Source organism: Miniopterus schreibersii (assembly GCF_964146895.1).
Source record: "Miniopterus schreibersii genome assembly, chromosome: 17".
In the NCBI taxonomy this organism is placed as follows: Eukaryota; Metazoa; Chordata; class Mammalia; order Chiroptera; family Miniopteridae; genus Miniopterus; species Miniopterus schreibersii.
The window spans coordinates 7,127,011-7,141,443 of NC_138117.1; the positions used below are offsets into that span (position 1 = coordinate 7,127,011).

General features: G+C 37.0%; 1 protein-coding gene across 8 annotated transcripts in view; it reads right to left on the bottom strand.

Annotated features, from left to right (window-relative positions):
* Positions 1–2,728: 2,728 nt before the first annotated feature.
* Positions 2,729–14,433, bottom strand: part of UBR5 (ubiquitin protein ligase E3 component n-recognin 5) — a 104,147-nt gene continuing 92,442 nt past the window's right edge. For all 8 annotated transcript variants that reach the window (XM_081116339.1, XM_081116338.1, XM_081116335.1 and 5 more), the window contains exons 50-59: positions 13,738–13,882; positions 12,689–12,819; positions 11,303–11,363; positions 9,226–9,401; positions 8,924–9,008; positions 7,932–8,087; positions 7,052–7,165; positions 5,489–5,633; positions 4,078–4,163; positions 2,729–3,334 (exon numbers count right to left, since the gene is read on the bottom strand). In XM_081116339.1, coding sequence (XP_080972465.1) covers positions 3,122–3,334; positions 4,078–4,163; positions 5,489–5,633; positions 7,052–7,165; positions 7,932–8,087; positions 8,924–9,008; positions 9,226–9,401; positions 11,303–11,363; positions 12,689–12,819; positions 13,738–13,882 — 1,312 coding nt within the window. In that variant the 3' untranslated portion in view covers positions 2,729–3,121. The remainder of the gene's footprint in view (positions 3,335–4,077; positions 4,164–5,488; positions 5,634–7,051; positions 7,166–7,931; positions 8,088–8,923; positions 9,009–9,225; positions 9,402–11,302; positions 11,364–12,688; positions 12,820–13,737; positions 13,883–14,433) is intronic.

A 14,433-nucleotide genomic window follows, 5' to 3' on the forward strand; every position in this document is an offset into this window, starting at 1 on the left:
ACTTCATGTCACAGTCATAACAATCCAGTAATATATATATTTTTAACTTTAAGAGGTAATGTGAAATACTTCCCTTATATTTAATCTAAGGTATCTTGACACGAACAAAGCCACACTTTAGGTAAATTTCTACATTAATCAAATGATGTTTGGACAATTCATTTGTACGTTCATGCTTACCTCCTTAGGTTGATGTAAACACTGAAAATATGTTCAATCACTGCTCAGGCAGTTTATTGAAGGCACTTCTAACCAGCCCTTTATCAGGAGGAAGAACCTAATTCAGTATGAAGTTATTAACAGAAGCACTTTTAAATAGGTTTTAAAGTAGAGGAAAGATTTGGCTCTTGGGAGCTTACAAACGGGAATTTCTGTTTGTAAATAAAAGTAATGCTCTTTGGGCAGTTTCAGAGTCTCCTGGAATGCTGTTTAAGAATCAAGATGTGGCCCAGCCGGGCATGGCTCAGCGGGCGAGCATCGACCTAGGATCCTGGAGATCGAAGTTCGACTCTGGGTCAGGGCACACGACCGGGGTGCGGGCTTGGTCCCCAGATGGGGGGGGGGAGGGTGCAGGAGGCGGCCGGTCAATGAGGACTCTCTTCCTTGATGTTTCTCTCTCCCACGCCCTTTCCCTTCCTCCCCCTGAAATCAATAAAGACATATTTTAAAAATAATAGTAAGATGTGTCTTCCACTTAAGATTTCCTGAGCAAGAACATGACAGATCTGCATGAACAAGTCCCACAAGAGCATCTTAGGCCTACAGTCACCTGAGAACAACTGCCTCAAGGGAAGACATGTTTGAGTTTAGACCTAGAAATTGCTGACTACCTTTAAACACACACACTATCTTTAGGAGAGAAATGTTTAAGGGCAAACACTAAGTAGTGAAATCATACTCTTAAAAAGCCGTCTTAGGTCTGCCCCATAAGCCATTATGCTGGAGTTTCGATATTCAGATGACTTAGGAAAAAAGAGCAGAAGTAGCAAAACTTTGAAAACCTTCAGTAAAGTTCATTCTTGGTCTTCTCTTCCTAAATTTGTTTTCAGTTCTATTAGATTTAATCACTAAGCAAGACCAAAAGAGAACTTTATTTTACATGACTTTATTTTACATTTAAACCATTTTATGCTTTACTTAAAAAAAAAAACCAAAAAAACCTCACTCTGCTTTTAATATTCCTAAAAGCATTTTAACCAAAATCTTGATTTAGGAAGACTTAAGACATTTTGCATTATTTTAAATATTTTCATTCTCTCAATAATTATTAAAAATAAGTTCACAATTAGGGTTTCAAATGTCCTAATCATATCTAGTTTGTTCTCATTTCATATTTTATCAATCCCATAATGTGCATACAGAAATTAAGGTGATATATAAATTTAATCTATTTCAGACATACCAGTGATCAGCTCTTAATCTAATTACTATTTCATTTACTCAGAAATAGCATTTAGACATAAAAACCAACATTACTTTGTAAAATAACTTTTGGCTAATTTACATAAATCTAACAGCATGTTGTGTAAGTTTTAAGTAATACAATGAGTTTCACTATCATTTTCATTTTTAATATTACGTCAGCAAGGCTGAGAATATCATGTGCTTCAGTCTTCTGAAGGAAGTTATATGATAAAAGTGTAGTGCCTTTGAACATGAAAAACATCCCTAAGGCCAGTTCTATGAAGGAACTGAAAGGTAGGAGAAATTCCAGAGAATCTCCCTCCTCATTTTCAGTATGTAAAGTGACTAGTTTAAGTCACTGTATTGAAGACTGAAGAAAACTGCATTTCATATTGTGCCACTGAACAAAGCTACTAAAACCAAAAGAATTTAGAGAGCTTGGTCCTACGCTACATAATTAATGGGTCGTCAAAAAAGAGACTGTCACATAGTTATTTAGTGTGAATTAACTTCCTATGCCAAGTAAGGGTCCCAACTTCACTTCCTCCATTTGTAAAAAGAAAAGGTGGCCTGGCCAGTGCCATTCAGGATTCTCTGCTAACTGTAAAATGTGGACTGATTTTCTTGTTTCTTATAGTCCATGTGTATATAAACTTTCAGTTCTTTAAATCAAAAATTTTTATGCACATAACCGTGTCAGTGTATTGCCCTCAGTTAAAAAAAATGTACAACTACATAAATAAAAACTATTGTTTCTTCAATATTACTTGACATTTCTTCTGTAATTTCTTTATTTAAAAAAGTAAATGTAACAAGATACTTAAAAAAGGCTAGATACAAAAGTAGTTAAGCTGCTCACGAACATTTAAAATTTTCCAAAATGTATCTTCAGTAATCATGATCTTATAAAACATTTTACAGTTATCAGAAAGTGCCCAGGCTGAATTTACATAACTGAATACCTTAGTACAGATGTCTACGTAGAACTGAAGTGCATAACCTCCTGACTGCTCATTGAAATAGGGATACAAAGGGGGGAAAAAAGTTGATTGTGATAAAGTATTGTGCATTGGCCCCATCCTATGTACAAAAAAGTGCCCTCACTCAAATGAACAATTACATGCAAAATATTAGTGATTTCATTTAATATCCTAGAGCTCAATGCAGCCAAAATAAACCGCAATAAGTGGGTTTTATAGGTGAAACTGATTTTATCTCTAAGATCTGAATGTCCAGAACTTTTTACAAGTTCCATATACATGATACACAATTGCAGCCAACCACAGATTAACCACCATAAAAAAGTTAAAATGAAAACACAGAACATACTTAATTTTTTATTTTGAAATTCCCTAGTCCCTCTATACAAGAACCTTTGCTGAAACACTTTCCACAAAGGCAGCAGTGAATTTTCAGAACATTTTACATTTTCCCCTCAGCAAAAAGATAAATCACAGTGTAAATTATGTTGTTCTGCTGTCATCTTTGGCTGGGGTTAGACCCAGAAGTTGTTAACTAGCAAACCATTAGAGTCAAATGTTGCCAGTGCTCCTCAGTCCTTCAGGCTACAAACTCAGCAAGGAATGTCTGCATTTAATCTCTTTAGGTGCCTCCGGGGGTGTGACAGCATTGACTTCCATAAACTTTTATAGACAAATGGAAAAAAATCTACAAAATTAGCTAGTAATATTACACAGCAGTACATACTTTTTATACTCTACACAAAACCAAAATTCTTGGTCTTAATGGCGAGTAGCAATTTCTGTTTGAGAATCTGTTTAGAGGAATAGAGTGGGACGTAAAGTCGAGAAATGCAAGTATTTGCAGTAGGAAGATGTTGGTCATCTGGTGGTCTTATTGTGATTGAGGGCATAGGCTGAAATCCTTCTTCACTGGCTGGTAACGATGGGCTTGATGTCCAAAAGTAAACCTAAACAGAAATATAATAATTATAGTTTTGACTTTTAACAGATTAACATCCAAATCTTAATATGGCAATATACACACAAAGCCCCATTCTTGTATTAAAATTTGAGGGAAATGTCCCTCAAATTTCTATAAGAAAGTCTAGTGGAGACTTCCCTTTCAAGATTAATGGACAGGTTGATTTGGTTATGGATATATTTCAGGCTGGACATAGATTCCACTGACTTAGGATAGACTTTTCACTATGACCAAAGTTAAAATTACCTAATTTATGCTTCTAAGTTAATACGTAATAATAAGATTAAAATCATAGGTTTAATATCCACAATCACAATAAAGGTATCTGTATTCCTAGTGTACAGATAGCAGTCAAGATACTATACTATTCAGAAATTTTGGAAAGGCTTGGTACTAGTCAAAAGGATGAAGGATGTATAAAAGGAGCAGCCAACATACGCAAGCAAGCACTACAGGGGGGAAAACGGGTCTCAACAGTAAGCTGGTGTTATCTTCTGCGACTAAATGTCGTATTACAGCCAAGATGTATTTCTCTCACTTGGCGTACAGCGTTCATGAACACTTCAGGTGTTCTGTTGTGGACTAGTAAAACAAAACTGCCTGTGATTTCTGACACTCTCATTTCTTTAGCCAAAATTAAAATAACCAATCGTTACAAACTTTTAACAAAAGGCTCATACACAGTATTTTAAAATTGTATATTTTGTTCTACAAATTCTGTAAACTTACAAGATCCTGTCGCTCTGTCATGCTCATCTTCTCTACTATTGACCAGAACCAACGCTTGAACTGTAAGAGCTTCTCGGCATTTTCTCCTAAGAATGAAGAGTTAAAGTCAATCTACTGTATCAGTAGTTACATTTTTAGTGTATTTCTTATTATAAAGACACACACACACACATATATAATATTAAAGTGTCATTTAGGTCTAATTCCTAATATAGAAAATTAGGCATAATGTAAAACCTCTGTAGTTTATTAGTCAATCCTAACTCAAGATGAGCAAGATAAGAAAAATTAACCACTAGTCTCAAAATTGATAATCACATGACTTTAATTCCATCTGTAAGTCATGATTATTCTCATGATCTTAAGCAAGTGCTTCTCAAATTTTAATGAATTTACAAATCACTTGGGATCTTTTTAAAATGCAGATTCTCATTCACTAGGTCTAGGGGAAAGAGGGGGGGAAGAATTAGAAATACTGCATTTCTAGAAAGCTTTGGATGCTGCTGCTGTGATCTGAGGATCACATTTGGATTATCTTTAGATATATTCTTCCCCCTCCTAGGTTTTTGACTTGTAAATGAGACAAATTCTTACCTGAGAAGTACTGAAAACTATATTAAAAAGTAGCACAAAAACGATTACACAATGACCTACATATTGCCAAGCATGGAAAAAACAAGAAAATTTATCCAAATTTAACTTACTAGAATTTGACTGAAGCTGTTTGCAAAGTATGAAAAATAAAGGGGAAAAAACTGGTACCTTCAATGTAGGCAACAGTCTTGGACTATAGGTATAATCCTCTCATCATGAATTTCTTGGAGCTTCGTGTTTTATGGTATAGTCACAGCTAAGAAGTCTATTCCTAGACTATAAGACTTCGAAAAGACAAGAGTTGCAGCAAATCAAGCACTGAAGGTAAGTGTTATTGTAGGAGGATTATCACTACCTCTCTCTATTCTTTCTAGGTTCTTCATGTGTTTTGTGCTGCTATGTCTTTGTAAGTGCGCTTTGGGTCTAGTTCTACAAAGCAGACATCATGCAGTCAAATTCTTTAACTAGAGAGTTTAAGAGACCTCAACTGGGTAAGTTCAATGGAAGTGACACATGGATTGTTTTTTCTGAATTAGTACATAAAATCCTTTTCACCCAGTTGCTCACACCACAAGGAATTTTTATTTTACAACCCATATATTCTTTAAAGTCTAGAAAAATTAAGCAATAAAAATAAACACTAAGCCATCATCATTCAATCGTATGTTAAAAAAAAATGTAAAAAAACCTTTTAAGCATCTGAGTAATAGAGCATTTCCAAAGCCCTGTATCTAAAAACTAGAAACTCGGAAAGTGCTGACTGACCAATCTATCTATGTAGCTTATTCCTTAAACAAACATTTCAGAAATGTCGTACCTGATTCATCATTGAAAGAGGTAAAACTGATCAGCATCTGCACATTGACTTCGCCACAGCCGTTTACCAAAAGCCTAAAGTCTTCTGCTGTTAAATCTTCCAGTGAGTTTTTTGGAAGCACATCTAGGAGACCTTTCCTCATTGCCTAGAGAATTTTAAAGATCACCCTTCATTACTATCGGTACTTTCCCATGTAGCCTTTATTGTTAAAGCCCAATATTTAAGGGAGGCGGGGGGAGAGGGGCAGTGCTTCAAGAATAGGCTTCATTTCGAAAGTGAAGTGTATTACACACCAGTCATCAACTGAAGCAGCTGTTTAAACTGTATTAATAACAAACAGGGTAGTTGTTGAATAAATAAGAACAGCTTCAATTTGTTTAACATGCTATCCTGTCACCATCCTAAGATAGGTATGATAGTAACAAATCAAACTTTGACACAAACCCAAAATCTAGAAGTTTACAGAGAAATTACCACATGCCAAGAACTGTTCTAAGCACCTTACATGCATTAATTCATTTAACCCTATCCTCAATTTGCAGAGGGGGGGAACCAAGGCACAAAGAACGTGAGTGGTTTACTAATGTCACAAAGCTAGAGGGTGCTACAGCCAGGATTTGAACCCTGACAGTGTAACTCCAGAGCCTGCACAATTATTCCCAGCCCAAATCAGAAACACGACACTACCAGTCCGAAGTCTACATAAGCAAACATTTTAGCCTAGAAGGGGAAAGAGTTAATGTAGCAAGCTTGATGTTGCTCTTTAGAGGGCCTGAATGGCTCTCGGCTGGCATCTGGGAACTAACTTGGTTTTTGGAATCCTTACATTACTAACTGATGTGCCTGTGAATATCTGGGGCAACGAACCCTGCTGTACAGCTTGCCTAGACTATTGGAGCGAACAGTGTGACTCACGATGAACACGTGCTTCCCTCTCAGAGTCTGATTTCCAGTAATCATGTCTGGTTGTGCAGGCAGGAATATGCTAACGGGACTGGCCTCCAATTAAAAAGCCTACTGACTCTTAAGAGGGATTCCCTTAGCACAAACACTGCACATGTACGGCTGAATTCACTGCTGGAGGAAGAAGCGTGCTCTTTGAGACAACCCATGTCCCCAGACAGAGAACTTTGGAAGCCTGCACCTGGATGCCTCTATACACTCTGCCTGATACATTTTTTCCCCCTCCCTGAGAGTCTTTTTGCTATAATAAACCGTAACTACGAGTGCAACTACCTCTGAGTCCTAGGAGTCAATCTAGTAGGTCAGCAAAAGTATGGGTGGTCATAGGACCCCAAAACAGTAGTCATTTCAGTCCCATAAGCATCCTTTCCAAACTTTTGCCCATCAAATTAACTCTGATGATTACATGGTTTTTCCAAGTAGTTTCACCTAAAAGTAAGTAATAGGCCTGGATTCTCAGGTATAATTTACATTGTAAAGTCACTTTGGTTTAAAAATGTTGACCGTTTACAGGCAGCTGAATATACTGAGCAAGTTTGCCACAGACGAAGACACACAGACCCTCATCAGATCAAGTAACACTTCTTAGAAAACACTTACATGTAATGGCTGTTCTGCAACGACCAACATTCTGTGCTCTGCATACTTCCGCACATACTCATACACATTCTGGGGAGTCACTGGTATATTTACACCATTAGGAATAAGTTCAACCTGTGAAAATTTAGCAATGCCATTTAACAGTAATTTTGTCAAAGCAGTAATAAGTTAACAGTTTGTATGGTAAGTGGGAAAATGCGCCGCTTCCCAGGACACATCCAGCTCCCCCTCCTCCCCGTGGGGAACACAGTGAAGCCATCTGGACGCAGGAGAGACCTTGGGAACCTGGCGAGCAACTCAGCCTAAGAAAGGCCAAAGAGAACTGCTTCTAGAAGTGAGTCTGGACGGTAAACAGCCAGTGCTTGGTCTCAGGCCCATCACCCTCCCCTGCACGCCCTGTTTCTCTGTTTTCTGTGCTCTATAAAACCTTGTTCTGGGGAAGTCTGACGGTGGCAAAACAATAGCACTGGGCAGCCACTCCGACATAAACGTCACCGGTCAGCTGCCGCCGTGAGCACCTAAGTCCTATAAACCCGTGTCCTCCACAGCCAGTCCTCCAGGTCCCTTCTTCGGAACCCACGAACAATAGTTGAGGTTTTCTGGGACCTCAGCACTTTAACACAGTTCATAAAGCAACTTCCTAATTTTTTAAATTTAAAGACAATTCCGTATCTGACAAGAATCTAAGAGAGACAAATAAGTACAAAAAAACTCTTCTGCTTCTCAACTTGTCTCTTGCTCTCTGTCTGTAAGTCTCCGCTGTCTTTTCTGTGTGTCTTTTTCTTGGCTCCTATCTATCTAAACTGTTTCTATATAACATAAGCACAATAAACCAACCAAATTCTCTTGCCAGAATTAGAAAACTACGTAATTGCTTTACCTGTCCTCCACCCTCTTCTTTACACAGGTCAATTGCAAAAGCCAAATCCATTGCTGAGAAAACAGCATCAGCATCTGAACTCTGAGAAGCGAGGATAAGTTGCCGCAAACTCTCGTACATCACAGGGTCAAAAAAAGCAAAATCATGCCAATTGACCTAAGTAAGTAATCATACGAAAATTAATTTTTTCAATCTTTACTGGATTCATTAGTAAATTAAAATCCGTGATAAAGAATAGTTTGAAGATATACTGATAAAGAATAATCTTCCAATAAATATATAATAACTGATTTAAAGCAGTAAAATTTAATACATCTTTGGTTCTGACAATACATTTTAAAGTATGAAAAGTGTAACATATATTTTGAAAAATTTAAAGCCAATAGTGTAATTTTTTTAAGTTCCAAAATAATGTTTGCAAAAACCAGCACACTAATTATTAAACAATGATTATGCCGAGAAACTGGTCCTACACTAAATATGCATCCAACCCTTAATAATTATAAAATTCAGATTATTAATTCCAGATGATAAATCTGATGCTCAAAGGAATTCAGTAGCTTGCTGAAGATCATGTCATTGGGTTAAACTTGAGTCTATTTGATTCCAAGATCTTTTCCATAAACCTTGTTAAAGGCTAGACATAGTAACACGTGTATGCTGCTGAACTTTAATCCCAGTTCTTCTTTACACAAGGACATTTTAGCTAGAACGCTTTTTAGAATTCAATAGGGTCAGGTCTTTCTTTTTTAGGAGAATTATATATGTATATATATATATGTACACACACATGCACATATATGATATTGCTGTATTAACAGAAAACAATAGGAGGTTTGATTAAATAATGCTTGAAAGTTATTTATAATGGCTATAATGCTTTAAAACTTAACACAAAATTAATGCCATAATCAGTATGCTAGTATATAACTGTTTCAGAATAGGAAATTTTTGCAATTGTAAGAGCAGTCTGATTCATTAAAATCACTTACTTTTCTACCAAGCAACACTTTAATCACATGCCTATTCAACGTGATAGGACATAGTTCATTCTGTAACAGACACAGTCCAAGAATCCTAAAAATAAAAACAGTAAATATTTAAATTTACAAATAATTCTGGAATATGTATAACACCTCACAGAGATAATATACATATAGCATTGAGAAATTTTCTATAGCCTCACTTCTAATCAGTGTGAATCAGTATGCACATTTAAAAAGCTAATATATTTTAAAAGTCTCATTAACTGAAATTTTTTAAAAATTCAAATATAAGATTAGAAGTATGTTACCTGCCAATGTTTCTGAAACAATTCAACCTTGCTTCTGTGTTTTTGCCAGGTCTTGGAGTATAAAATCCTCTTTTTCCAGGTTGGTAAAACAAAGGGGCATTGTCATCACCATCATCTGTGTCATCTAGATCCATATCTACTACACTGCGACTAGAGCCATGACGCTTTCGGTTTTCCTAGTAACAGTATCAGAGATTAAGTCCCAAGATTAATTTTAAAAACAAAACATATGAACTTAAAATCATTCAAAGTGAAGTCAGGTAGGTAGAGCAACATTCATATTTAACTGTATGTGTGTAACATACTAACGGTAAACTTTTAATTCATCCTCTCAGAACTGTGATGTACAAAGCTTGTGCACGTTAAGTCTTTAACTTCCCTGCTCATATAAATAAAATCACTTTAATGGACCTCTCGTAGCTTCTTTCCCTTTAACTCCTTAAAGATATTTTCACTGGACGTAGAAGCCTAGAGTGATCATTTTTAAAGCACTTTAAGGATGACGTTCCATTCTCTTCCAACCTTCCCAGTTTCTAATGAGAAATCCAGTCTTTCCAATCATTGTTTCCATGCAAGGCACTGTTCTTTGGCTGCTTCATTTTACAAAAGCAGTTTGATTATAATGTGTCTAGACATAGTTTTCTTTCAGTTTACCTTGTTTACAGTTCACTGACTTTCTTGAATCTATAAACCTGCCTTGCATCAAACTTGGGAAGTTTCAGCTATTATTTCTTCAAATATTTTTCCTGTAGCAAACTCTCTCTTCTTTTCATGGGTACTCCAACGCATGAATGTCTGATCATTCATGGTCCCTGAAACAGTTCTGTTTGAAATCTTCTGTTTTCTAAATGGATAATTTCTAGCTCTAAGGTGACTGACATTTTCCTCTGTCATCTTCATTCTATTGACCTATCCAATGAATTATTTTCTTTCAGACATTGTACTTGTAATTCTAGAATTTTCCTCTCGTTCGCTTACAAAGTTTCTATTTCTCTGCTTAGAACCTCTATCTTGTCATTCCTCAGTGTTTACCTTACCTCAGAGAAAGAACATGAGATGTAAAGTCTTTGATAATTCCAGCAAGTGGGCCATCTCTAAGTTAGCATCTACTAGTTTTTTCCCTGGAAGAATTGGTCAGTCTCTCCTGGTTCTTTGTATGTTGAGTAATTTTGGAGTGTACCCTGGACTTTGAATATTGTTGTGAAAGCTGAGGTCTTGTTAAAAAGATATGGAGAATGTTGGTGTTTTGGCTTCAGGAGGCAATCGACCCGGTCAGCTTCAGGTTGGAAGTGCCGCCTTCTACATGTAGTGGTGACGATACCAACGCCGACTAAGTCTCCAAAGCCTTTCCTTGTACTGTTTAGGGTCTGCCCTGCAGTCACCATTCGAGGTAGCCTGAGCCGTGGACAGTGGTCTGTACTACAGGTTAGCTCTCACACCTCTGCTCTACCTTCCAGCTAACATGGAGTACCAATGATCAGCTTTCTACTCTCCCCTCCTTGAAACGATGCCCTACCAGTTGTTTTTCAAATTTTGATTTCCTTCTCCAAACCGTGTGTTTACTTTTCAGGATCCCCATTTGTATTTGTCCAGAGTTTTCAGCTGTAAGCAGTTAGAGATGAGACTGCATTGGGCTTGCTCCATCCTGGCTGACAGTGAGGTTCTCGGGTCACTGAAGAATGAAATGCATCACGCACTAAATCGCCTCCTTTACCGCTATACCACCTGTCGTGCTTTGTCTGCATCTTAGGCACTCAACTGCTGCTTTGAGGAATAAGTGCTAGGATTCCATGTGGCCTCTCCTCCTCTGCTACTAATTCATGACATCTCTAAATTAAAGCTTAATTCAGGCTGTGCTCAAACGAAGGCGGCCAGTGAGTGGGGTTACACTGAGCCCTAACTAAACAAAACTTACTTGATTCTGCGCATGACACCTATCTTTGTTTTTTTCTCTACTATAATCAAGCCTTTTACTTATGAAGGAAGACATAGTTCCTTCATAAATATGGCTTTCCTCCCCTTCTGTAATTCAAGTTCCAAGTGCTTATTAACAGCGCATGTACAAAATATCCCTTACCTGTACCTTTTCTGAGGAGTCTAATAATCCAAGATCCAGGATACTATCAGCTCCATTTTCCCTAAAAACAAACAAAAAGCCTTTCACATTCCAGATAACTGAAACTTCTAGAAATTAGTGTAGAGAAAACACTTGAATTTAAATTTACAAGAATTTATAAATACATTTAAGTTTTGAAGTTATAAATATCCAGGACACTCACTAATCTTAAAGCAGAGACATAACAAAAGCACTAGATGTTCCAGGTATGGTTCAAGACAATAAGCTAAAGGTTAAGACAAAATAAATGTGGCCTTCACAGGGGTGCTAAAGCTTAAGCTTGGGAAGCATTGTAAAGAACAGAAAAATGTTCAGAAAGTAATCACAGCTGGAATCAAATTCTTTAGTGTATTATTCTAGAATACTATTAACTTCACTGTTCACTCTGTAAAACAAGGTAGGTGAAGGGAGCAACCATATGATGTAGTATTTGCACTCCATATAACACTACTAGATTAGCAAACCTTATATATATTTACAAAACTCTTTTATCAAAATATACATTCCTCTCAACATTTTCTATGATGGGCTGAGCTATATCAGTGTGCTGATACCTCCAGAGACACAGAAGAATAAAGAAATAGTGCATAAAGTCTAGAGAAGAAAAACAGTAATAGCAAAGAAAATAAACTTCTAGCAATAGTTTTTGGCCTGGACCATTCAAAGTCTGAAACGGGAAGTGGCTGCTTAGTTTCAGTGCTTAGCTTTCCCACTTTCCATCTCTAGCACTAGATCTAACCTAAGTTCCTCATTCAAAATCATGACTAGGAAGAAAAAAAGAAAATTTCATCTAAAATACGGAACACCTTAAAGCCTCAAACTGGGTATTAGGGTAGCCCCAGGGTAGAAGGCACAGCACAAGTACGACATATCTTCCTAGTATCACTTGTTGCCTTAGAAAAGATGGGTAAGTCATTTAACTGTTAGAAATTAAAAATTTCGTATTAGAACAAAGGTATTACACAGTGGAGAGCAAACACGTGCATGGACTGAGATAACGCAGGAGGCCTGAAAGAAATTCCATAACTTACTGCAACAACTCAGGGACTGCACCCCAATTCCTTGAGGTATTTAGTCTCTGCCATGAGGGGATCCTGGTGGAGAATTTGAGATGCACCTCTTACAATTTCTAAATATCAGGTACGGAAGGGATGCTGAAATGCTGAAATTCGACCTTTCTAATACACGTGAAACTCAGCTCTCTCAATCATGGATTTTAAGCCATCTCTTAAAAAGCCATTTAAAGTCTTCTGCTTTACAGTGTGAATTCTAAGACACGGTGGCACCCACATCCTCATCACAAAGTAGGTGTCTAAACTGAAATGCTTTCCCAGCTGTCCCCATTACCGTCCGTGTGCAATAATGAGTTCCATGGCCTCATCCACTCTTGCTCTCAGAGAATCTTCACTTGCCAGAAGGAGAAGCAGCTGAGCTGGGGATAACTCCAACAACATGCCAGTGATTTTACTCGCAAATGCCTGGAAACGATGAATAAATGTTAATTCCCCTCATCTCTGAAATCTCTTGTTTAAATCAACAATCTTGCCTGCCCCCCAAAAGAAAAAGAAATATGACAAACTTCGATAACAATTCAAAAGTTTCTATACCAATAAGGAATTTCATTAAACAGAAGCTTAATCATAGAGAACTTTGGTGGGGAACAGCCCATGCACACGCAGTCTTGTTAAAGCTAGTTTATTATTTGTGTAGTGAGACTTTCTGTAACTAATGCTTCTGAATATTCACGAGAAAACATACAAATTTCCTATCAGAGAGCCAAGCACGTTTCTTTCATTTGTAGGAAGAGAGATGGGAGAAGTAACGTAGGAAGAAGAGAGGAAAAGATGCCCGTGTTTAAGGTTAAAGATTTACTGAAAGAACTATAATTAGGTTTCTGTTTTATTATTCTTTTGCTATATAACTTGTACATATAGTTATGTATAAAGACAAAAACCACAACCAGTTTGTTTCATATTATGAAAGAAACCTCCGAGGGAACATTCAAAATAGAAAACTTGCAATACTTACCAGTAGTAAAACACAGTACTTGCAATGTGTTCTAGCTACAGGTTGATAACACAAAAAGTCTGCTTTAAAATGTAACAATTTGTGCAAATATGGGTACAAATAACTACAATGCACAGAGAATTCTTTAGCACACAAGGAACTTATTAGGTAGAATGCCACAGTAGCATAGGTAGGAAATAGAGGAAATAGAACAAACCTCGAGCTATACAGCTTCTCTCCAGCAAATATGTTCCCTAAACTTCATTCTTACTCCAGTACTCAACCACCTGACTTGCCAGGAGCTGACAATTTTTTAAAATACCAACTTTAATTCAAAAACAAAAATGGCACACAGCCAATTAGGTGGCAGCTAAGTGCACGGTACATACTGGTTGCATTGCTTGTACACGGGGATAAAGTCTCTCTCCCAGCGCCTGCCGATGCGCCGGCAGCGGGTCCGGGTCATCGCTGGGATTCCCTTCAGAGGCTGGTCTGAAGGGTCTAGTGTCAATGGAAAGCTGTCTTCTGAAGTCTCTGAAAGAAGAACAAAGCTATTACGGTTTCATTTCCTCTGTCTGCAAAATGAAACATCAGCACAACAGGTAATGAAGTTGGAAATGGCACACCATGGTGGTGGATGCCTAACTTGATGATGTTGGGAAATAAAGTTTATCTGGATTTTGTCACTTGCCAATCTATAAACTCACAATGCACCGTTCAACTTGATTCTAAGGGAGAGGGCCTTAAAATACCAGAATCAAGAGCCCACCCATAATTCCTGGAGACCATAGTCAAAAGTAAAATGCCAGTCACTGCACCAGGATAAAAATTAAAAGGGTTAAATAACAAAATTGCAATAATTATAATTTTAAAACAAACTTAATAAATGTTTCAAAGGTGAATATAATTTCAACTGCCCTTGAGAGTTTTTAAAGCAGAACACTTTAATAACAGTTTGTTAGCTTTTTAGTTATTATGTACATATCCAAATATTAAGTTTCATTTTCTAAAAAAGAGTCCATAATTAAGATTCTTTTATTTATAGGCCCACTTTCAATTCATCCAAAAAGGTAAAATTCAATAAA